General features: G+C 37.7%; 1 protein-coding gene across 1 annotated transcript in view; it reads right to left on the reverse strand.

The window, feature by feature from the left end:
- NOS1 (nitric oxide synthase 1) overlaps positions 1 to 25,670 on the reverse strand; it is a 1,255,637-nt gene that overhangs the window by 630,902 nt on the left and 599,065 nt on the right. Inside the window, exon 8 of the mRNA XM_044068292.1 lies at positions 6,963 to 7,102. Coding sequence (XP_043924227.1) covers positions 6,963 to 7,102 — 140 coding nt within the window. The remainder of the gene's footprint in view (positions 1 to 6,962; positions 7,103 to 25,670) is intronic.

Below are 25,670 nucleotides of genomic sequence, written 5' to 3' on the forward strand. Positions count from 1 at the left end.
TCTAAATAAAAATCTGCCTAAGCAGCAGAGACCTCCAAAGCAGACACCCAAGCAACCACTACCCCAAAACAAAACACGTGCAACACATAGCTCACAAAGCCAGTGTGCCAGTCACAGCCCTTCAGGTTAAACAACACACCTGATACACTTGTAATAGGGGACTCTATCGTCAGACACACTGACGTCCTGCTCACCAGGCTGAACAAGGAGAAGGTCATGGTGAGCTGCCTGTCGGGCGCTAGGATCCGCCACATAACACAAGCACTCAGGTCACTCCAAGGCAAGTACAAATATGACTCAGTCATTGTCCATGCTGGTGTGAATGACCTGAGACGTACCTCCCTGGACTACATGAAAAGAGACATAGAGGAGCTCTCTGAACATGTAGCCCAGGCCGGTATGACCCTGACCTTGAGTAGCATCTTACCCTCACCAAGAATGATGCCACAATATGAAGACAAGATGATCAATTTCAACAATTGGCTTAAGTATTGGTGTCATTCAAAGGGGATCCAATGCCTGTCAGCCCTTGGATGACATGCTCGACAAGCCACGATGCTTCGATAGGGACGGCTTGCACCTGTCACCCCTGGGCTTTCGGATATTGGCAAAGGCTCTTGCCACCCCCATAGTGCCTTTTTTAGGCAAGGCTCAAAAGACAAACCCACCTCCATAGGTATCACAAGGGATAAGAAACTAAGAGTAATGCTACTCAACGCCAGAAGTATAAAACCTCAAGATGCACGCACTCGAAACCCTCCTTAGCATGGAGAACAATCGATATCTGTGCAGTAACAGAAACCTGGTTCAAGGCTCCCGAGAGCACCCCAGCACTACCAGGTTATACCTCATACCATGCTTTTCGGCCCCAAAACTTGGACCGAACCACAAATGGAGGGAGAGTATCAATATTCGTCAAAGATACCCACACCCCCAGGTTGGTGGCACAGCACGAAGCATCAGAGACTATCCATGTGCAACTAACAGTGGGTAAAACTGCTTTCCAGTTTATAGCCTGATACAGACCACCCTCCCAAACTCAGGAACCCCACTCGGCCTTTCTGAGAACACTGGAAAATATGAAGGTCTCTCCAAACACCATTATATTGGGCGACTTCAACTACCCAAACATAGACTGGGAGCATTACTCTAGCTCCAACACCCTATCCCAAAGGTTCCTAGAATTTATAAACTCAAATGCTATGGAACAACTTGTTACCACTCCCACAAGAGGGGAAAACATACTGGACCTGATCAACACCAACATGGGGGCTCTATGCTCCAGATCAGAAGTGTATCCCTCACTGGTAAGATCAGACCATAAACTAATCTCACTGGATATTCAGATCCTGACCCCACCCCCTGCCCAGAAAATCACAGTGAAAAACTTCTCTAAAGCAAATTTCACACTTCTCAAAACAGAGGTGGAATCCTTCAACGCCTCCGGGCCTGTGGAAAATATGGCCCAGACCGCAGAATCCCTTATAAACGCATTCTATGAACACCTTCAGGAATGCATGGATAATGCAATCCCAAACAAAACCAAGACCCAATCCTCCAAAGGCAGGCGTCCTGTCTGGTGGACCCCAGCCATAAACAAACTATACAATAGAAGGAGGAAGCTACTACATGATAGAGCAAAATCCCAAAAAGGGAAGGCATCTCTGATCAGTATTAGCAAAAATCTACGGGCACTCATAAAATCGTCTAAGGCCAGCTTCGAGGGAGAAATTGCACAGGACACTAAGGATAATCACAAGGCTTTCTTTAGTTATGTTAGCAACCTGGGTGGGAATTCCCAGATATGCTCAGAATTAGTCCAAAATAACAAAAAATACACTGAACCCACAGACATTGCCAACATCCTAGCTGACAGGGTCAGCACAAACTTCTCCCCCACTCCCCACCAAAAGGGCAAATATCTATCCCAGCAGAGTGCTGCCTCCCTGACATCTCAGATGCTCAGGTAAGAGCCGCCCTCTCCAAAGCAAAAAACACAGCATCAATGGGACCAGACGGTGTCCCGGGCTGCGTCCTACATAAACTCCAAGAAGAGCTAAACCCAAACATAAAACTACTGTTCAATCTCAGCCTTACTACAGGATATGTACCCAAAGAGTGGCATACAGCAACAGTGGTCCCTCTCCACAAAGGTGGTGCCTCAATGGATCCTGAAAACTATCGCCCCATAAGCCTGACTAGCTTGGTCTGCAAAGCTATGGAAAGGATCATCATGGACCTCATAAATAAAGATATTGGGGACTTACAGACACTGGATCCTACCCAGTTTGGCTTTGTTAAGGGCAGATCCTGCCTCTTAAACCCAGTCGATTTCTTAGAAACAGTCACCAAGGCCATTGACGAGGGGAAGGTGGTCCACACCGTCTACCTGGACTTCGCAAAAGCCTTCGATACAATACCCCACTCTGACATTATAGATAAGCTCACCAGCTTAAATATAAACCCTTATGTCACTAGATGGGTTGCAAACTGGCTCAAGGACAGAACCCACATGGTTTGAATTGCTGCAGCCATGTCAGACTCCAAACCAGTTACAAGTGGCGTCCCACAAGGCTCAGTCCTGGGACTTCTCTTGTTTGGTATATATTTCTCGGAGGTACAGGCCAACATGGAAGGGCTGTGGCTGACCAAGTTCGTAGATGACTGCAAACTAGGCACCATAATTGACTCTCCAGCCGACACAAGCATCCTACAAAAGGGCCTCATAGAAACAGACAACTGGTGCCAGAGCCATGGCCTGAAGTAAACACCAAAAAGTGCATAGTCATCCCCTTTGGCAAAATCAAAGTGCCCACAAATTACCACATAGGTGGTAATCCATTAAGTATGGAAGAAGTAATTAGGGACCTGGGGATCCAAGTTGATAGCAATCTCTCATTTGAAAACCACGTGGCCAAAGTGGTTAGAAAAACATTTTATATAGCCCATCTAATCATGAAGGGATTCACATCTAGATCAGGGGAGGTCATCGTGCCTCTTTACTCATCCCTCATCATGCCCATAATTGAGTACAATGCCCCTTTTGGGATGTACCTTACCAGACACCTGCAGCAACTGGAAAGACCCCAAAAGTACCTCACCAAGAGGATCAAAGGGCTCAAACAGATGCCATATGCTGCCCGGTTAAAGAAACTCCAGCTCTACTCAGTGGCATACCGCCTGCTCAGAGGTGATCTGTGCCTGATGTATAAAGCCATGTCCAACCCGGAATTAATGGACATGCTGCACCTCAGAAAATCCAAATCCCATCGAGCTATGCGCTCGAGAGACTTGAACCTCAGCACTGAAATAAATAGGAAATGCCGGAGGGACAGATTCATAACCCAGAGGCTCCCTTCACTCTGGAATAAAATCCCAGCCAGGTTAGGCAGAGTCCCTCATTGACTCTCTTCAAGCGGAATCTTGATGAGTGGATGGGAGATCGTAGGTTTACCCTGGGTATCACTTCTGTGTCACTGTTAGACAGAGGCACAGTATATTAACCTCGAAAAAGGGCATAGCAAAATTCATTTAAAATGGGTGGCGAAAGCCAAACACACTCTGGCTAGGCTTATAAATGCCCTAGGGCATATAGCCTAGTATGAATCTATGAACCTATGATATTTGGGTTGGGACAACATACAGGATGGGTCCCGAGGGAGTGAGTGGAGGGATTGCAATGTGTGATGGTGTGGTAGCTACGGGCCGGTAACCAGTGAAGGGATGGTGACTGTGTGTGTGCAGTGGGGGGCAGAACTTTGAGTAATGAATGTATGGGTCGAGGATAGACTGGGTTGGATGGGCCCATAGTGGTCAGCCAGCCTAGTGGGTGGGGGGGAGGGGAATGTGATGTAAATATGTGAAACATAAAAGAGGACTAATTTAAATCCCTACTTAAATGAAACACTTACAATACAATGAGCTTGGTAGTGTATTGCAGGGTGGACGTGTTTGGCTGGGGGGGTATGCCAATTCGTACAGGATGTGTTTGGGGCCTCTCAAGCCCATTAACATGCATGTGGACATATAAGTTTCTGTTAATCTACCATTGCTATCTAAAGATGTCTGGCCATATATACCTATATGGGTATATATATTTGCTTACATATTTCTAACTATGTCCGTATATACCTACGGAGATGTATATCTGTGTACATATATGTAAATTGCTGTGTATATGTGGACATATAGGTGTTGACATATATATTTGTAGATAGCATTTGCATGCATATATGTTCATATATTTGTTTCTGGATATTTATCTATATATGTATATATATATATATATATATATATATATATATATATATATATATATGTGTGTGTGTGTGTGACTACATCTATGGATATGTTGTATCCATTTAGATAGTAATATATTTACACACACATGTCCATCTAGATGTAGATATACATTATCTGTACTGTTGCATGACTGGGCTGGGGTTATGTTTCTGACAACATACGATTTATGCATATCTGGCATGGCTTCGTGGTAGATCATTTTGTGTATGGTGTGCATGGTCCTGGGTTCCAGCCTTGCACAGGCTGTTTATTTTGTTGCTGGGCAGAACATCGACCATTGGATACAGAGTGATAAGGCACTTTAAAGTGGTTGTAAGCGAGTTTGCGTGGGTTTGCGTGGAGGTAAGCACTGCTAACTTCTGGTCACAGTTTTTTACACCCAGTTAGCTTCTCCTTTGCTTAGTCTGTGTAGGCAGTGCTTACCCCCGCACAAACACACTTGCACACACTTACTAGTGCCTACATATGCTTGCTACTGCTTATCTGTGCTTACACCTGCTTACTGCTGCCTTATTCATTATGATACTGACTCTTCACATGTGCATTTCCTGCAGTACTCCAGTTCATAAATATATGTTATTTAGTGGGTTTTGCAATACAAATGTTGCTTATACCATGCTTTGCCATGTAAAATAGACTGTTTGCAGTGGGACATGAACTGGGAATTCCTGCTCATTAGGCGACCGCTCTGCCCACTACACTATTGCTGAGATGCTTCATTTGCATATATCTTCCTTGTTATCCTCTTCAACCTTTTAAGCTGCTTTAACTGTAGCTAAGCAATGGGCACACACATGCATTCATGGTTAGCTGTACTCAGCGTTTTAGAGGACAATACAGGGGTTTATTCTTTTGATTTTTATGTCTTGTTGCTGTCATACACATGGGGTACTGTTGGTGGGGATATGTGGACACCTATGAGCTGTTCAACATTGCAGGGGCATGTTTATTCTGAGAGCTCTGCTCTCAGGCATGCCCCCTGCATTCGTACATGCTCCGTGTAAGCCTGGGAGCTCGGGCAGCGTGCCTTCATTAATATGCATGGCGCGCTGTCATCCTGTTCCTAAAAGGGCACTTCTGTGCAGGACTAAACTAGTCCTGCTTGGAAGTTTAGTAAATCTGGGGGAATATGTCTTACTGAAAAGTAATTTTACATGTATATTGGAATGTGTAGATCAATAGAATTAAATTAAAGGGAAAATCAACTTCAAAATGAGAAACAATACAGAAATTCAGATAAAAAAATGCTTCAAGTTTAAGAATGCAAAGCATCTTAATTAACTAATTTAAGTAAAATTTAGGAGCCGTAGTTACTAAAATAAAAATAGTGATCACCACAGGTTTCTAATCTGAACTAATGCAGTTAATATTTTCCAGTTAATATCAATTATGTATATTTGTTAAAATAATGAAAGACATGGAAAATGGTATAATTGTATACATAGCAGTCATATAACTCTTTTCATTCAAGGCTGTGATATTATAGAATTATCTATTTAATATAAGCTGTTGCAGACTTAGAATTAGCTAACAAAGGCTGAAGAAGGCTCTGATGGGTTTTGGGGGTGGGGGGCACTGTCATGTCATAAAAAGCTTTTTTTATTTCTTAAGGTTTGAGGTTATCAAAGTAATTAAGAAAGTATATTTTCATCAAGATACACTTTGGGACCCCTGAGTGATGGCATTCACTGACCTAGTGCACATGAAACTATTCTAGATGTCCATAAATAAAGATTATTCAATAAACAGATTGTGATACAGTATACTAATGCACAAGTCAGAAGCATTTTATTTTTCAATACAAGAATTCCTTAAGTCTGAAATAAATCATGACAGTTGTTACAAACTGCAAATCATCTGTGAATTGGTAGACACTGATAAGGAGGGCAACACATTCAACTACCACTGTCATTTAAATGAATAGATTGCCTGGGAATGATAAGCTACAAAAAAAGGAAAATATACTACATTGTATACATTCAACCAATTCCTTATGATTTAGGACAGTAATTAGGAAAAGCTTTAAAACAGGATTCATTGAGTTATTAGTTAATTCAGACTTTTTAAAACATTTTCAGTGGACTGCACTTTCCCACACCCCAGATTCTCTACTTCAATATATAAAACACCTCTTGGTTTGGTGCACCTTGGAGTAAGGGCAAAAAAGATATTTTAAAAAGTCTGATTTTAACAATTCTATACCCTCAAATATCTACAAAATTATGGGGGGGTGCCTGATTCACTCACCAAGTGCAGAAATATACTTTGAAACATCTTGGACTGTTTCTCTGTACTCGGGCAAGAAACAATGTATGCAATCTTGTTATGTTACTTCAACATACTATTTTGCAACATTTTAAATTATCAGTATGTAATTACTATATGTGTAAAAATAGGGCTCAGTGGAAAAGAATGGATAAACAGTATGCTTGCAATTTGTATATTCTCTTTTCTTTGCATTTTTATTCAGGTCATTTTCCCTGATAATTACTAATAGGACAGAGTTTTTTTCCCTGACTTTTTTTTTCTTGTACAGAACATTAGAGCTCATTATTTATATAATTTATTCTCCCATCCATATAACTATCAAGAAACTCCTGAAAACAGTATCTGAGTGTAGTCCAAGACATGTTCAGAAAAAGTTAATATAATTTGCTTACTTGGGGTGCCTAATGGGCACTTCCAGTATTAGTTCTGGTGGAATTTCAAAAAGCTCAGGGTCATTGCCATTAGCTTGCAGCAGAAGGGGTAGCACATCAAAACGACTTCCCGGGGCCTTCCAACCCTGCTGGATGCAGATCTGAAACAAAGAAAATAATAATTTTAAATGCAGAACTCTTAAAGCATGTGGACAAAATTAAAAGTAGAAAAAAGTATAACTGCTTATGTCAGACATATTTCTGCAGATTTAATGTGGTACAACATGGTGGCCTTAACTACCCTTTTAGCTGCCTATTAACAACCATGTAACTGGTCATCTTTTCCAGCTCTGTACCTTTTTCAGCTTTATGACTCTTTTATGTGTCAGATAATTACTGTGTTCTGTAGCCATACATATACAAATAGACATGTTCAGCATTTAAGTATGTCCAGAGAAGTCCACCTGCTCTTATAAGTACATTTACTATATCTCTTTTAAAGTGTATCGCTTTTCTTGTTATAATTCCATAACTTCTTTTCAGCTGCTCTGTACATTTTCAATGAAGTTACAGTTTCAACTTCTTTACATTACCATAAATACTCTTTCATCTTTCCTTAGCCCAGCCTGTGAAATAATTTTTTTATTCTATATGTTTTTTTCTCTCCACTCCTGATGTTCATCAAACCACTCCTTATTAATATATAGCCAGTTCATTCACTTAACGTCCGATAAGTGGAGGTGTTATGTAGTTTTACAGGTAACTTGGCAATCAGATCATGTGTATTTAGGTGCTAATGCTGTTCTCAGTGGCTGACATAAACATCCATGTAGCAAAGGGGCTTCTATATTTTCCTCAAGTATGTGCATGGTACTATCCACACATTAATTAGGGACCCCAACATTGGTTTGGTAGCGCTAAACCAACATTACTTATCTTGGCCTTTTCAATGCCCTGCAAGTGTTCACTTGCTTGATGACTATTAGCCAAGTAAAACCCACATTGGTTGCTCACTGCCATCTCCCCTCCAATCAGCTCCTTCAGTGCCTGAGCCTGTAATCAGGTTATTATATCATTACCAGAGCTTCATTCCTCTGTGCCACAGAGACGGGCAATATAAAAGATTTAACTCTTCCCTGTATTTCCTTTGTGTTGACTTCTGTTCTGATTTGTATGGACTGTAATCGTAATGCTCATTTGTAATAAATTTGAGAAAGTCTTGCATCCTATTTTTTCTGTAGTGTACTTGAAGTACCAATTATATAACTGAACTGCACGAGGTGATCAGAGATGATAATGACAAAGCCTTTTTTCTACACATTAGAAATGAACTGTATGGCTGATATGCTCTGCAATACTTTTGTGCATCATAAGTAGCATGTAAAGCTTCCTGGCAGTAATTTTTCAGATTCTAGACTCTTAAAGGTTCTTCAGGCTTCTGCATATCCTTTTATTTCTGTCAGTACATTTTGACTTGTTTAACCTAATGCATATCTAATTATCATATGTAAACAATAACATTGTTTGTGCTAAGTCTTTTCTAATGCCACTGATAAAGATGTGTGTATCCCTCCGGGAATTCTTTTATCTCTATCTTTTATAACAGCCTCTACTACTCTCTGTTTACTGCTATCTATATTTAGTTTTCAGTGTAGTTTCACAGTTGAATTTCCTTTCATTTACTGCTATAACAAATTTATCTTGGGTCAACACTTAACAATATACAATGCACAATTTAGTCACATCCTCTTTTCTCTTCAAACATCTGGCGACTGTTATTTGCATTTATCATTTGTTTCTTGTTGGTCAATTCTTTTATCCTTTTCATCATTTAATTGACATTTATTATACTTCATTTTTTTTTCTTGTAGGCATGGTAACTGTCTGGCAGTTATGATGCAGATTAAGACTGAGCTGTTAAAGAGATGCACCTGTAGTCCAAGGTACAGGGGTTGATTCTTTGAATCTCTATTTGTCTTCTGTCTTACTATAGCAAGTCACTTAACCAGAAAGGGCTCCTGGACTGCCCCTGAAAAGGGATACATGTCTAATGGATTTAGCTTGTTAACAAATACATTAAAAAATTGTTATGTCTGCATATAAGCAATGCCATGTTATTACTGGTTCTTCAGTGACATCTTTGCAGAACTTTTCTGATATTAAAATTAAGAACACTACTTACATTTCCTGTGCATGCATCTTAAAACACTGTGCACAAAAAGTCACTTTTGCATGTTGTAAACATTTTGCTTTATTGGAGTTACTGTACTGTGCTGTAAGGCTGCTTAATTCAGAAAGTGATTCAACCCAGCTCATGCTGGTGTAAATTTTAGTCTTGATAGAGTGTTCTATCAAATTCTTTACTATTTAACTACACCCCTTTGCACCATTGCAGGCATTGTAATAGGCAGTGGTGATAACTTGGGAGTAAAGTCATAAGATCAAGTTCTAGTCAGTCTATTTTCACATCTTCACTAATGATCTTAAGCTTAGGGTAGTGACTGACAGGATTATATCATGGACACAAGAGATGGAATTGAGGTTCCTTCACAGAGTAATTAAAGTCAGTATCCATGGCAGACTGAGGGCTATGGCAATATGAGAGAAATTCAGAGAGTAGTCATTGCTCCTTCATACTTAGAGAAGCCAGTTGAAGTGACTAGAGCACCTTCTGAGGATGCCCCATGGGCATCTGCCAAATGAGCTGTAACCGACATTGCTCACTGGACAGAGGACCAGGGATTGACTCAGGACATAATGGAGGGATTATATCTCCTAGCTTACCTAGAAATGCCTGGGATCCCACAAGATGAACTGAAGACTGTTTTTGAGGATAGGAAAACCTGATTTATCCTTCTCAGTTTGCTACCACTATGGTCTCAACAGAACAATCAGTTTTGAAAAATGGATTTGATTCTACAAAATCAACTAACTAAGTATGAAAATAAATAAAGAAATAAATGATGCTGTTTCTGCATGAATGGCAAAAATAAATGATTCTAAGAAACTCACGTTATTCCAAGATTCTGAAAATATTAAACACTGCAATCTTTATTGGAAACAATGGGTGATATTCATAATCATACTGATTATGCATAGTGACCTCTGTGTGACTCATAGTCAATAGCTGTGCTTAGGTGGGGCTGGTTTAGCCACTTTGCAAAACATTTTATGCAAATGAGAGTGTACTGAAATATAAAAGAAGAATGCCTGAAATGTATATGATGATCTAGTATTAAGTAGGCAGTTTTCTCGTCTACTTGTGACTCATTGTCACTTTTTATTCTTTTCTGTGCCATGAGTATATGCTTTATAAAAATCAAAGTTACACCTTTGCTATCTAATTTGCAATCAGTGAAAATGCTTTCTGCAGCTGCCATCCTGGCTATTTCCTAGTGTGAGCTGCTTGTCTCAGTTGCTACAAAACCACAGGCACCTAGTGACAATCGCTGCTCGAGAAGGCTCAGACAGAAGCAAATATTAGCTCATTTTAAATTTGCAGGCCAAACAATTCTTTATAGATTTAGAGTAAATAGGGATATAGTGAGGTGGGCTTTAGTGAGTATGGCCCACACATAAGGACTGGGAGGAGGTGTGGCCTTCCTATACCTGTGAACAGGTCTTCACAATACATGCTATGTGGAATTTCCATAGACAAATCGGGGACATTTTGGGCATTTCTCAATCTTTTGCCTTAAGGATACTTCAGCAGTTTGTTGACATAATCTTGGTAAGTGTGGATCAATATGTTTATCGGCCAGTGTGGACTGGAGGTTGAGCCAGGACCTTCTATGGAATGGTACAATTCCCTGAGGTACTTGGTGCAATAGATTGCATCCATATTGCCATTAGGGCCCCATTTGAACCACAGAGGGAACAGTACTGAACGGCTGCCATTCTGACAACTGACAGGTAGTGTGTGATGTATGGGGAATCAACATCACATGTTAGTGCCTATGACTCTCACATCTGGCATAGAAGCTCACTCTGCTGCCTCTTCCTGCATGGTAGGGTACCTCATGGAACCTTGTTGATAAGTGTGAAATTTTCCTGTTCATAGTAATCTCTGCATGTATATTTTGTTATATGTATTGTTTAGGACTGATCTTTCCTTTCTTTGTTATGTCCCCCCTTTTTTCTTTTCCAGGTGATGCTGGCTACCCATTTGAACCTTGGTCAATAACACTATGCTGTGACACTTGTGGATTTGTTGAGGAACACTTCAACACTGCCCAGTCCCAGGCACAGATTGTTAGAGAGTGAGTGTTTCGCCTGCTGAAATCCCATTGACATTGCCTTGATGAGTCTGGTGTTGCTTGTCAGTATGATCCTGCTACTGCATGCAGGACGTTTTCTGCTTGTTGCATTCTGCATAACATGATCGTGCATTAGTCTGTTGCTCAACTGTCCCATGATGACAATACAGCATCCAGTATTGTTCCATCCACCAGCAATGATAGTGATGATTGCCCATCGGCAGCACCAGTATCAGACCACATGTGGCAGGCTCATGCATGGTACATGGCTAATCTGGCAAAGATGTGTCATCTACTCCACTGTTTTTGGGACTTGACATTCAAGTAGTGGTCCTTTTAGTAAACATTCACATAGATAATAGCTGATGTCTGTAGGGTTTCCTGTGAGCTATGCAGTGTGGTGCATGTCTTACTGTTATTGTACATTAGACATCTTCATTCATTTTTTAATGTTTTTTGAACAATCAGTTATTGGTTTGCTACATGTGCTTTGTTTACTGGCAGGATACCTCTACTACAAAACTTAATTATCAGCTGTAAGCTGTGCAGTAAATGGTGAGGACATGACAGAAAATTTTAGAGATCAGAGTTAATTGGTTGTTTTACACAGTTATAGTCTTCAGTAGTAGCAGTTGTTTAGGTAGGATTTTAAGTAGTAATAGAAAAGAATGTTTACTGTAAGATATATATGTGCAGTTTTCCTCTTGAGAGATTATGATGAGTTCACATTTACCTGAAATGAAAGTAGTATCAAATATAAAAAAATATAAAAACCCAAAAGTTCACAACAAGAAAATGCACCCTTCCACTCCCAAAAACATGAAGGCAACAAAATGATTAGGTATTATACTGCAGAAACTTTGTCATTTCCATGACAAAGGAAACAATGGTACTGAAAAGAAAAATGTGGAAGCCCATGCGACTGCTGCAGTCCAGTCAGTCAACCTACTTTCACACTGCTAATACTTTCATAGGTAGTACCGATAACTAGGTGTATGGACTGCATGGTGAGTCAGACCTCAGATGGTGAGATTCACAGTCTTTTACTTCTTGTATCTGGCTCACATACTTCAGTCTTGTTCATAAGAATGACTTCTGTTAAAGGTCGGGGTCAAGCCCCAAGCTGGTCGGATAGAGATCAAGTTCCTCCCCTAATTGCTGCAGGAGTTGTACCTGCAGAGATTGGAGCAGGCAAGCAACTGCTGGCTTAGAATGGAAGAAAGTAGACATATGTCAGAAGTTGGAGAAGTACATGTCTTTCCTGACAGGGATCCCCCTGCTTTGGGCAGCAGTGTAGGCACAGGTACAGTGACCTGCTGAGGTAGAGCGGGGGACAGCAGGACATATGTGTTTCAGTGGGCCAACAGAGATGGCCAGAGTTCTATAGCAAGTACTTTATATACTGCTTATCTGAAGAGTACTACTTATCTGAAAGTATGCATAAATACGTGGTTATATAGGCATAACTATTTTAAATTACTATGTCACATATGCCTACACCTGACATACAAAACTGTTTATGTCTGTATGTATGTATGTATGGATATCTATACATTTATCTATATAAATATGTGTGTGTATATATATATATATATATATATATGTGTGTGTGTGTGTGTGTGTGTGTGTGTGTGTGTTATTCTTAATTGTAAGTAATATATGAAAATTCTTTAAAATCATTGCAAATGCAAAATACAGATAAATACCTATTTGAAAAGTAATTATTTACTAAATGAGTATAGAATGAAGATTCATACCCATTGTTCATCTATGAATGGTATCCTTTGCTAATGTTTCTTGGTGATTTACAGAAAGGTTACTGCATGTACAAAATGGCTGACCACAGCATGTCACCACCCACAAGGTGGAGTGGGAGTGGGGGAGAAAGCAGTAAATGTATGACCGGCATACTTTACATTTTGTGATTTACTTAGTGCATGCCACGGTGCTTTCTTCATTTTACTGGTAATTGTATATCATACAAGTAATGTAACTATGTTATTCAGAACAACACAGGTGAACATTGCAGTACATAGTGCAAGTGAGACTGACCAGTTTAGCAGCCCTTGCAGAAATGTAGCCTATCTTCCAGAAACTGGCTAGCTGGTGAGTTTAAATCGTCATGAAGCTCAATACAACAATAACTAACACATGCACCACTCCTTACCAGATGCTCTGCTTCTAAATCTACAAATGAGAAATTTCTAAATCTACAAATGAGAAATTGTGAGTTAGTGCATTTTCTTGTTGATCAACACAGTTTTTTTCTGGAAAGGAAACGTAAGATTGTTAGAGGCATAGTAGTCATTACTGCTATCAGTTTGCATTAGCCCAGCAAGATTGAGTGTATTGGTTAGTTAAGTTAGGCTACCATGATGTTAGATTTGCTATGATAAAGTCATAATAAAGACATAGAAGAAACAAATGTATTAATGAGCTATAATCCTATGTTCAACATAGGTAAACAATTTTGCATTAATCCATTTTTAATCTCCACAGCTGATGGATTGGAGTATGACTGTGATACAGCACAGTGTTGAAGTAGATTAAGACATCTGACAGAAAAGAAAGTGTTTGTGAGTAATAATAACGTAGTTCATGGAGAATGGTGATTACCCCCCAGTATCTGGAAAAAAACAAATCAGTTAAGTGCTACTATAGCACAAGACCCAATCTTAACAAATGTTTAGCACACCTCTGCTTAACTTATTAAGGTCGGGTCTTGCTCTAGGCAGACAAACCTTCCTGTACTGGTCAGCAAATGACACTGACAGTTTGTTTACTCCCTACTGTCTATATTGGTAACAAGTCCTTGACTTCCTCTTATAAACTCAGAAAGTTGATAGAATAATAGGATTTATGTTCATTTGCATTTTTATGTAGGATATGAAGTCTGAAACTCAAATACATGTCATTATTTAGTGAGTTCAAGTCCTCAGTGATATGTCCAAAAAACAGAGGTTTTATAAATAACACACCGAACATATAAGGCAAAAATCTGGACATTCTGTGAAAATGTGGACAGCTGAGAGGTATGGAAGGTGAGTGTGATCATAAGAGAATGAGTCACACTGTATTTCTGACACTGCTCACTATGTGCTTTATGGCTTTGAAAACTGACAAAACACGTAGTATTTTGTTTTTCTGTAACCAGTAGTACATTGAGCAGAGAAAGCTCCATGCACTACAACAAATTATGACTGGGTCTCCAATCATAACCCTTAATTATGTGTTCTTGACATGGATGCCAAGATTTACCTCTTAAGCTTCGTTGTCGAGGTGAATTTCTTGGCATCCATGTTTCAAACACATAATAAGCAGGTTATGATCAGCGATCCGCTGATAATCTTCTATATTATATTGCTATTATAAAAATAAAAGAGGCATTTATGCATTAACTCTTCAATAAATAAAGAAAGAAAGAGTGGTATTATATTTGATTATTACAGCAGTCATACATCACAACAGAAATACACGCTGTACCAAAGCTAGTTGTGTGGAATATCGTAATCACCCAAGTCGATAGAAAAGCTTTACTGATCACTTTAGTTAAGTGCCTTTGTCTTGTATCTACGGACTAAAGTTAAGAAACACTACACCCATTATATATGATAAAAGCATTCAGTGAATTAAAAAATCAAGCAATCATAAGTCATCTTCCAAATCACATGAAGTGCATGCAAGAAATTTACCTACAGATTCAACAATAAATGGACCTTAACATCAGATATGCAAAAAGAATAATGTCTTAAAAAAAACATATAAACAAAACATATATGTATTGATTACTCATAAATAGATGTTAAAAAAGATGTTAAAAAACATGTATAGATTAAATAAATGAAAATAATTGAAGGAAAAAAACTATGTACTTAAGAAAATGACCAGCAGGTCTTTGACGTACTATATCAGTCAATATTGTAATCACTATTAATGTATATTACTACCTGTACACCATTTTATATACAGTAACATTCATAAATGTAAAGTCAACATTTCAAAAGTTAAAACATTTGAAAAAATGCAGGAGAGCAAATCATTCTGGTTAAAATAAATAAGTAAAGGATTGACCAATTGCCAACCAGAAGGTGTTTGCGAGTAATAATAATATCGTACTATTATTATAAAAAATAAAAGCAGCATTTATGCATTAGCTGTTCAGTACAGAAAACAAAAAAAATGGTGATATTCTGTTAGATCTTTACAAAATTCATACATCAGAACACAAGTACAGTCATAACTAAAGAGCCTTAAATAAGTTTTGCACCCAGTCAAGAGTGAAGAATGCACTTAGCAGCTCCTGGCAAAGTAAATCAGTAATACATGGTTCTTCTCTGCTATCAACAAAAATGGAATATTTGAACAACAACTTATAATGTGTTTTTATCTCCATTTTCTTTCTGTCGCTTTTTGTTTATATTGCTTCTTTTTTTTTCTTTCCTTCTCTGTTTTATGTTCCTTTATCCACAGGCCCAGAATTCTAGGAGGCAGCCCAGCCATGTGAATCCCAGGTCTGTGAAAGATTACCACATCCCTCTGCTTGCTCGGGGAGGTTGCTACAGGGTTGGGGTGGTGACTCAAGCCCTGTGGGCACCCAGAGCATGGCATTCTGGAAAGCTGCTAATATCATGTGCTTCAGGACCTAGTAGATACAGCAGCTGAGTGGGTTGTGGAGAAGTGCCTTCATCTGATACCAGTGGGTATAAGATTCATTGATTCAGTTGGTTCTGACCACAAGCCACTGGAGGCCTCCACCCACTCTCCACAATGGTCTCTCTTTGTAGCTCCAAAACAGAGGAGGAATAACTGATTTTATATCCTCTCCTTTTGCCCTTCTTATGTCTTGTGTCTGCCTACAATGTCAGCCCACTATAGTTTTTCTGTCGGTTTTTTTATGTTGTGCCTTTTTCTTAACTCTTCCTTAAGCCATTCTACATACCATCTTACCTTTTTCCTTCTTCAGCTTCTCTCTTATATAAAAGAAATTTGAAAAATATGGGGGTATATTCCCTACAAAAATATAGTGACCCTCCTACAACTCCTCCAGCACAAGCCTTTTGATGTCTTCCTTCGGTGTATCCCTTGTCTTCTTTCTTTCTCTCTCTCTCCCTCATTTCCAGCTTTCCTATCTTCTCCTTTTTAACCTTATTAAAGCTCAGTTAGGATGCCATTATATTCACTAAATAAAACTTTATAGATTTTTAAATTTCCTTCTAGACAGCTATGCTGAGCATTGCTTTCCTCAAATGATTCATAATGGCATATTTAAACTTGTACAGGCTCAAGCTCATTTAGCAGTTACGAAATTATTTGAAAAAAAAATCATGACTTTACACACATGTATCAGAGGGATGTGTCCATCACATATAACTAAATAGTTTTAATCTATTTTACAATCTTTCAAAACACCAGTAATGTTAAGGGTGTTTCTATGCAGCGCTTCACTTTTCTGTAGTCAGCACCATTCCGTGGCACACGGCACATTAACATAAAGGTGCAGTGGCACTCCTCCAATAGTCTTTGTGCAATTGTGAACTGCAGGATTAGGAATACCACCCAATTCAGTAACTTGCAGTGTTTGCTAGCAACTTATAACACTTCACAGAATGCAATTAGCTTTCTCAGCTTAGCCACCACCAGTCGCCATCACCACCAGTATAGTCATTATAGTTTCAAAATGTATTTTTAAAGAAGCAAATGTAAACAGGCATTTTAAAGCAGAATGTATCACAGAATGCATACTTATGATTTAGTAAAGAAGAACAATAGGGGATAAAGGAGGAGCCCTGGACATTTGGACTGAGAGAGTGGGTGTGCTGGAATCATTTAATAGAATGGGTTGTGCATACTAAGATGCTTGAGGCCTCTAAGCATATCTTTCAACCTGCCAACATAAAAAATAGGTACAATCAGCCAAAAATGTGGACAACTAATTTGCATAAAATTTGAATACTAAATGGCACATAACTCTTCCTGCTTGCAGTGGAAATGTGGCACACTACTCGGAAAGGCATTTAAAAAACACAATGTGACAAAAGTGATACAAAAATATAAGGACATTATCAAAGACAGAGTGTAAAATGCATTGACTTCAATTAAGTGTATTGCAAAATTCTACCAGAAAAGGTCATTTATTTCTGCTTCTGAAGTAGGGAGATGCTAGATGTATGTCCTCTTTCTTTAATTATTAGTGCCATTAGTATGCTGGTCATGTGGTATGGTTTTCCATATGTTAGATGGCTTCAGAAATGACATAAGATGGGGTATTCAGAACATTGTGTGAAGGAGTACCTCTAGCCCGAAAACAGGCACATAGTGTACCTCCAAAAATAGGTTCATCATATGCAGGTGTAAATCAGATCTAAAAACTGGTGGGTGCCAACAAAATAGGGATATCTGAGAGGTCTGACTTTAAGACAGTTTGGAATTCCTGGAGGAATGGGAGAGAAGGTGTTGCACAGTTGCCTTAGACTTGTTTACAGAGTTGGGCAGACCAGGCAGACATTTTTCTTCTGTTGGATAGTTTATGTAATGTAATTCACTTACTTACAACAGCTAAAAACATATATGTGCAAAGATAAGAAGGCATCCTGTAATGAAAGCCGTGGCATCAACAGCCAAATAAATAAATAATAATATACAAATAAATTAAATCAATATATGACAAGAAAAATAAGTATCTAAACAAATAGTCTAATCACAGGAAACTGAAGATAAGCTAATAATTATCTTTATCTATAGTAATCTCCCTCTCTCTCTCTCTCTATATATATATATATATATGGGTCTTGGTCATAAGATCGACAGCTCATATGACTGAAACTCATTTGGTCGACAGCTCATTTGGCTGACAAAAAGTATTCAAGGCAAAAACCTGGTATTTGCCCCCCTCCCCACTGTTGTGCGACTGTGGAGTTGTTATATATAGTTGGGGGGTGTGTGGGGGGCACAGCCCCCCACATTGGGGGGGGTGTGGGGGGCAAAGCCCCCCCATCTATACTTTTTGTCAGCCAAATGAGCTGTCGATGAAATGAGTTTCAGTCATATGAGCTGTCGATCTTATGACCTAGATCCATATATATATATATATATATATATATATATATATATATATATATATATATACAGATATATAGATACATAAATATAAAATCTCTCTGTACGTATGTATGTGTATATTCCTGTGACAAACAGTAAGGTCTGATGAAAATAAAGTAATGAGTTTAAATGGGAAAACATGCACAGTTCAATGCATGCATTTTTCACTCCTGCATAAGGAGATATTTTTTACTCACTGAATCTGCAGGTTGCTTAGACATTTGAATTCAGTTCTCTACACTGTTTACATTTTACTGAACAACAGGAAATAACTGCGTCTGTACAACAAGCATGATTTTTGCAATCTGACACTTGATATGAAGGAAAGCAGTGAAAAACATAAATAGGAAACTAGATTTTGCTACGAAGAACAAAAATATTCAAGTGTTTAGATTCTTTTTTTTGTATAATTATATCCACTGTCTTCAGCACATGGATTCATTTATTCTTTATTAGAATAATTATGTACACAATTATCAAGCTGTAGACAGAATATGTGAATGTATATTTGTATGAGGAGTGAAACTATTTTTATAAAATACTAAAATATACCCCCCCAAAAAAAAACACATTATGGGTGTCTGAATCCATAGAACATTGTTAACTTTATATGTTAAATCAACGGTAGAAGAACCTCAAGGTAGGTTATATTTGTTAATGGCAGTTTCTGAAATACAGTTTCAATCTTGTGCAGCGCTCTATATACACACATTTATTTGTGTGTGTGCATGTGTGTGTGTGTGTGTTTGTGTGTGTGTGTTTGTCCCAGAGGGTAGAGGTGGAATTCTCACCTAACTCGTATAAAAAATCCAGCAGTTAAGGTAATCAACAACAATTATGTTTGAAGTACTGCGGTTATTTTTAGTAAGACATGACAGCTGCAGAAAAGACCTTTTTACCTCACGTCATTTATTCTTAATTCCATGCTCTGTACTACTCAGGATAAAGGCAATGCACTTGGACAAAAAATGTAAGGTTGCATCTCGCTGAATACCTGACAAAGTTGCTATGTTTTATGTTTTTGCTCTGAAACTTCCACTGAGTGGCTTTATTCTGTCTTTGAAGTATTAAGTCATTAAAAATTATTTTGTTGTGTTATGATCACTTACACGTTTTGGTACTGTAGAATTTGTTATTTTGCCTTGTGCTTGTTGAATATGTTATTTTTTGTTGGCAGCTAGAATACATATTTTTTCCTTACAAGGCATACACCTCTCAACTATCCTGATTCTTGCAGAATGTCCAGATTTTTTGTCTCATATTTTTGCTCTGTTCCTCATAAGATTTGTGCTTTTCGGACAAACCACTAGGGATTGAGGTCATTAAATAAAAACAGACATTTGAGTTTTGGTTTTCTTATTCTTCAGAAAATTAATGCTAATGTAAATTCCATTATTCTATCAACTTTCTAAATGTGTCAGAGCAATATTTGAAATCTGTCCTTTGAACCCCTCCTTATTTTTAGCTTTGTCCAGATTTTTTGCACTAAGAGCTTGAGAGATACAAGAAAATATTTCTTATGTCAAATGCAGTTATAATTTTATAAAGGCATTTTTAGTTTTACAAAAGGTTTTAAGAAAGAGGTAGTCTGAGATGTCATTTACAAGATTCACTAGTTCACAATGATTGTAACATTGACTGTCTTTGGGAAATCTCTTTGTGAAAAACAATTCATATTTTTTTAAACTCCCACTTCAACCTTATAGCACCACATGAGAAATACACAGAGAGACCAGTACAGATGCACTGGTTTAATTTGGTATTGCTCCGTCGAATTGTGAGCTAAGTACCCTGACTTGATACATAATATGAGTGTACACTAAGGATGCAATGTTTTCAGATATCAAAAGCAGACACTTTCATGGAAATGTGTAATCGTACAGGATAAACCATACCTGCAATGTATGCAAAAGACTGGACTCAGACGACTTTGTTTCAGAAGTAAAATCTCACATGTATAGAATTTCCTATTTTTGCTCCTTTTATTAATGATATCATACCCCATGGCTACCGTTTTTTACCACAAGGCTAATTTTTTTATGCTTTTTCTATTAGCTGCTAGATTGGACTTAGATCCTAAGCAATCATACTGGTCTTATATTGTAACCATTTTCTGCCACTGCTTGTTTAAAATATGTCACCTTTTAATTACTGCATGCTCATACACACTGTCTTTGAAACTGTATTTTTGTCTTTACCATTAATTAATATTTTGCTTTTTATTTACAATGTTAATACATCTCAAACATTATTAATATTGTCAGTATTGTTAGTAGTATTAGATTTTCTCTACTGTATGTCAGGAGCTTTTCTCCCTGTGACTCCGCTGAAAATGGGCTTCTGGCCCAGACAGACATCACCCGGTAAACAAATGTAATAAATAAATAAAAAATAAAACTGGAATTGTTTCTGTTGTACCATGTCATATAAAGGTGTTTTAGATACATGGGATGGGAGGATGGCAGTGAGCAGTCAATGCTGTCCCACCCATCCTGGGGCAGGGAGAGGGAGGCAGTCGGGCTTCCTGCAATAGCAGCAGGAAGAGCCTGGCAAGCTTCATGCTGCAAGTGGTGTGTCTTAGCTGGAAGGCTGTCCATGCTTGGAAGTGCACATCCACCTTCTGAAGGCTGCTAAGGGCAGAGCTTGCAAGTCTGCCATGGGAGTGGGGGTTGTTAGGGTATTTCCCAAGACCAGTGTAATGCTGGACCAGTATCCTTCATCTTGTTACTGCCCCAGACATGGGACAGGTAGGGTCTTTGGGAGAATAAAGTGTGTCCAGTTCACCCAAGAAATCAAGAAATGAGGAAAAAGAGCTGATGGTCAGCTGTGAGGAGTTAAATAAAAAAAAGTGTTGCAGGTACAAATATACTTATTTTATGCAACTATCACAGGAAATTTATTTAACATTTTTTGTCTCAATATCTCTGGACATTTCTCATTCTTCATGTCTTTCTGTAGGTTAATATTGCCCAAATAGGAACTGTTCTGTGTCAGGAGGGTAAGACAGTAACAACAGTGTACACTCTATAGGTGAACCACATAATGTTAAATTGTACAACTCTATGCTAAGTAAGAGACTGAAGGCCAAAAAAGTGAAGGGTAGATTTGGTGGGACATGAAAGGGCTGTGATATCTTGCACATTACTTGAATCATATACATATAAAGTATCAGCTAGTACACAAGTGAATTGAATGCTGAAAGCCAGATAGCTCATAAATAGGATAGGATGCATATGCCAGTGAGTATATGGACATAAGAAAGTCAAATTATACTGTACAGAATGTCAGACTAGAGCAGTACATTGTTATAGTGTAGCTGTGTTAGAAAAGTAATGATACATTTCCAGCATTCGTTTATGATACATGTTCTTTGTGAATAAAGCTGAGGGCTGTGGAACCTGCTGTGGTGGGTCACCTTCATTTGCCTGACAGTTCATTTGTCCGACAGAAATTTCAGGCAGCCCAATTGCCTGACAGTTCATTTGCCCTACAATTATAAAAAGGCAAATAAAAGGTATATATATGTCCTTTTCCCCACAGCAGTGCGATCCTGGTGTTAGAATATATAGTTGGGGGGTATGGGGAACACAGCCTCCCACTTACTTTGGTTTTATATTGTCCAGTTTGTTTTTTTTATTATTCACTAAAACCAAAGTAGGTAGGGGGCTTTGCCCCCCACACCCCCACAACTGTATATTCTAACTCCAGGATCGCACTACCGTGGGGCAAAGGACATATACCTTTTATTTGCCTTTTTCTAATTGTTGGGCAAATGAACTGTCGGGCAAATGAACTGTCAGGCAATTGGGCTGCCTGAAATTTCTGTCGGGCAAATGAACTTTCAGGCAAATGAAAGTGACCCGCTGTGGTACACTTTTTTAAATTTATTCATCTTTGTTTACTGGGAAATTTCAGCTGAGATAAAACCCTTTTTCAGTGGAGGCCTGGAGAGAAAAGCTCACCATTCAACACTACTATTGGCCTATACATAAAATATAGTCACATGATATCAGAAAGAATATAGAATATAGGTAAGTGTTCATTCATGAGAGAAAACACTGTACAATAGCTTACATAAACATAATTTAGAAACATAGCATGTACCTAGCTTGCATAGGTATATATAATGTTGAACATTCATTAGAAATAGACATGGGTTTGTATATAGCAAAAAATTATATAACATTGCAAAATATACTGTAATCAGTAAGTTTCACATGCTCATGAGTGCTGGTTACAGAACCATATTTCAAATAAAAAAAAATTGTACCCACTGCCAAACATACTGTGACCTCTTTTCTAGATTATACTAACAGAGAGGTGCTGGGGGCATAGCAAGGTCAGTTATGAGTTGGCATTTCTTTTATTGTTGATTATGCGATTACTTTGGCACTTAGCACTTAGGACTAAAGCCTTGAGCTGTTAATGAGCTTCTTCCTATGGCCACGGTACTGGCTTTGATTGCGTTCACCTTCCTTTGCCTACTGTGAACTACTCACTTAACCAGACAGTGCTCCTGGGTCACCATGGAAAAGGACAATTTGTCCAGTGGGCTTACATGGTCAACAAACTGGAAAAAAGAGACAAACTGGGTACTAAGAACAAACTAAGTTCACAAGAAGAAATCCAACGTGTCACAGAAGACTAAAACACAAGCAGTTTATTGAAGTAAACGTAAAGCGCTTTTCGTCGCTCAATGTTTGAGCAACTTCTTCAGACATTTAAACTTGATTTAATTAAATGTTTATATATACACTCACGTCACTGTCATTAATTGCCAATTAACATTTAAAACAACAGTGTAATAAAATTGAATAGACATAAATCCCCAACCTAAAGCAGCCATACAATATGTGTCAACCATGTGTGTGTATAAATATACACTGTTTAAAAATATATGTATGTAAATATATAAAGTTATAAAACCACATAGTTAAATTGCTCAACCCGCAAAATAGTTTATACAAGCCTAAAAAAGAAAATTTTATTATTGTTATATATATGTTTATATATATCCAGCCTAGAAATATATAGAAGCCAATGTTAAAAAAGTATGAAATACTACAATACATGTTTACAAAATGAATTAATAATATAAGTAAAAACAAACATTTCTTACTAGTCTCAAAACTAAAAAAGAGACATAGAGAAATAAATCAACTACCTGTAAAAAATATATATAAATATGAGTATATCAAGTAGTTGTTATTATAGAATGTATATACACGAGTTGTGTAAAAATTGAAAATTGAATCTGAAGGGTAACTATATTTATATTTATTTTTATTTTTATTATTGTTACCTATTTAGACTCCTTAATTTTAGTAAGCAACTAATATTGCAATGGTCGTTTAAACCTGGGTAAACAAAAGCGTTTGTACGCCATTGCCAAGTTAATTCTCGCTCCTCTAGAAGTAAGTTGTATGGGCCACCTCTCAGGTTTGTCTGGATCTGGTCCAGTGCCATAAATTTAAAATTATGGCCCATATTGCTTGAGATAAAGTGTTCTCAACTTTTTTATTTTGTATAGCATATGTGTGTTCATAAACTCTTTCTTTAAACTGTCTTTCAGTCTTTCCTATATAGAAAGCTGGACATAGTGTACATGAAGCCACGTACACTATGAGTTTAGAAGAACAGCTAAGTTTATGTCTGATTTCGTATTTTTTGTTGTTAATAGTTGTATGTTCTCCACTACACATATGTTTACACATACTACAATTTTCACAAATTTTCATACCTTTCATTCTAGAAAAGTTACTAACAGTGTTACTTTCCAAAATATTTTTCAAGTTATAACCCCTTCTATATACAATTCTAGGATGTTCTACAAGTTTACTAGAAATGCTCCTGTCTTGTTGGATCAGTGTCCAGTTTTTGAATAACAATTTCTTAATGATGTCACTATCCATATTATAAGTTGTTATAAAACTAAATCTAAAGTCATTAATAACTTCTGTTCTTCTTTCAAAGTTTCCTGTTTCCTCTAATAAATACTCCTGGTTTTCTACAGGGTCTAAAGATGTATTATTATCAATAAGTTGGTTAAGAATTGGAAGAATGATACCACTAGTTCTTTTACATCTAACTTCCTGGACTATCTCTTCTAAGAAATCAATAGGGTAACCTCTCTCGCAAAAGAAACCCATAAGTAGTTCACATTCGAGCTCAAAATCGCCAATGCGGGTGGTCATACGAGCAGCTCGAATTAATTGACCTTTTACTATAGCTTTCTTCTGTGAGGTTGGGTGAAGGCTACTGTAATGCAAGTATGAATTGCAAAAGGTTTCTTTTCTATGTATTTTAGAAAAGAATTGATTGTTAACATAATCCTTAGCTAAATTCACGTCCAAGTAGTCAATAGACTGTTGTTGAAAGTTGGACGTGAATTTAAAAAAGTCAGTAGTGTTGTTGAAAAATTTCAACAGCTTGTCTGCTTTTCTTTGATCTCCTTTGAATAAAATAAAAATGTCGTCCAGGAAGCGGGTGTAATACTTAATAAAAGGGGACCATTCAATATTGTTAAGGATGTATTGTTGTTCCCAATATGCCATGACAGTGTTCGCTAAACTGGCCCCGCAAGGCGAACCCATAGCAACACCACATTTTTGTAAATACAACTTGTTATTGAAAGTAAAAAAAATATTTGTCAAAATAATATCCAATAATGTTGTTACAGTGAATATTTCATTTGTTTGAGCCCCTTTCTTAATTAAAGATAAGTTGACCCACTCTATTGCTTCTAAATGGGGAATTGACGTATATAAGTCAATAACGTCAATAGTGACGAAGTTGAGGTCTTCTCTGTATACAATGTTGTCAAGATTCTTCAAGAAAGACCATGAGTCTTTACATATTTGAACTTCAGTCACCAAGTATTTTTTCAAAATATTATCAACTAGTTTGGCTGAAGCATACGTAATAGAGTCCCTTCCATCTATTAATGGTCTAAGTGGGGGGTCAGAAATGTTTTTATGTATTTTTGGAGTTGCAAACATAATGGGAATCTTTGGCCAGTTAGTAGTGATATATTGATAGCTGTTTAAATCAATATATCCGTCCATAAATAGATCACTGTAATAGCCTTTGATCAACCTATATGCAGTATTTAACTCATTTATAGATACTTCTTTGTAAGTATCATTAGCCAGCAATTTTTCAACTCTGTCAACATAGTCAAAGTTGTCAAATAAGGTTAGTCCCCCACCTTTGTCTGGCTTAATAGCCTTGATGTTAAGTTTTTTTAAAGGTAGATAAAGCTGCATTTTCTTCTTTACTTAAATTTCTTCTTTTCTTTGAATTTTTGTAAATTCTGTTATGTGAACTGTCTTTAATGCTACGTAAGTCAAGTTCCATGACTTGTTCAAATATAGAC

The sequence above is a fragment of the Protopterus annectens genome, chromosome 4.part0 (assembly GCF_019279795.1).
Source record: "Protopterus annectens isolate FY-2018-M chromosome 4.part0, PAN1.0, whole genome shotgun sequence".
Taxonomy (NCBI): domain Eukaryota; kingdom Metazoa; phylum Chordata; order Ceratodontiformes; family Protopteridae; genus Protopterus; species Protopterus annectens.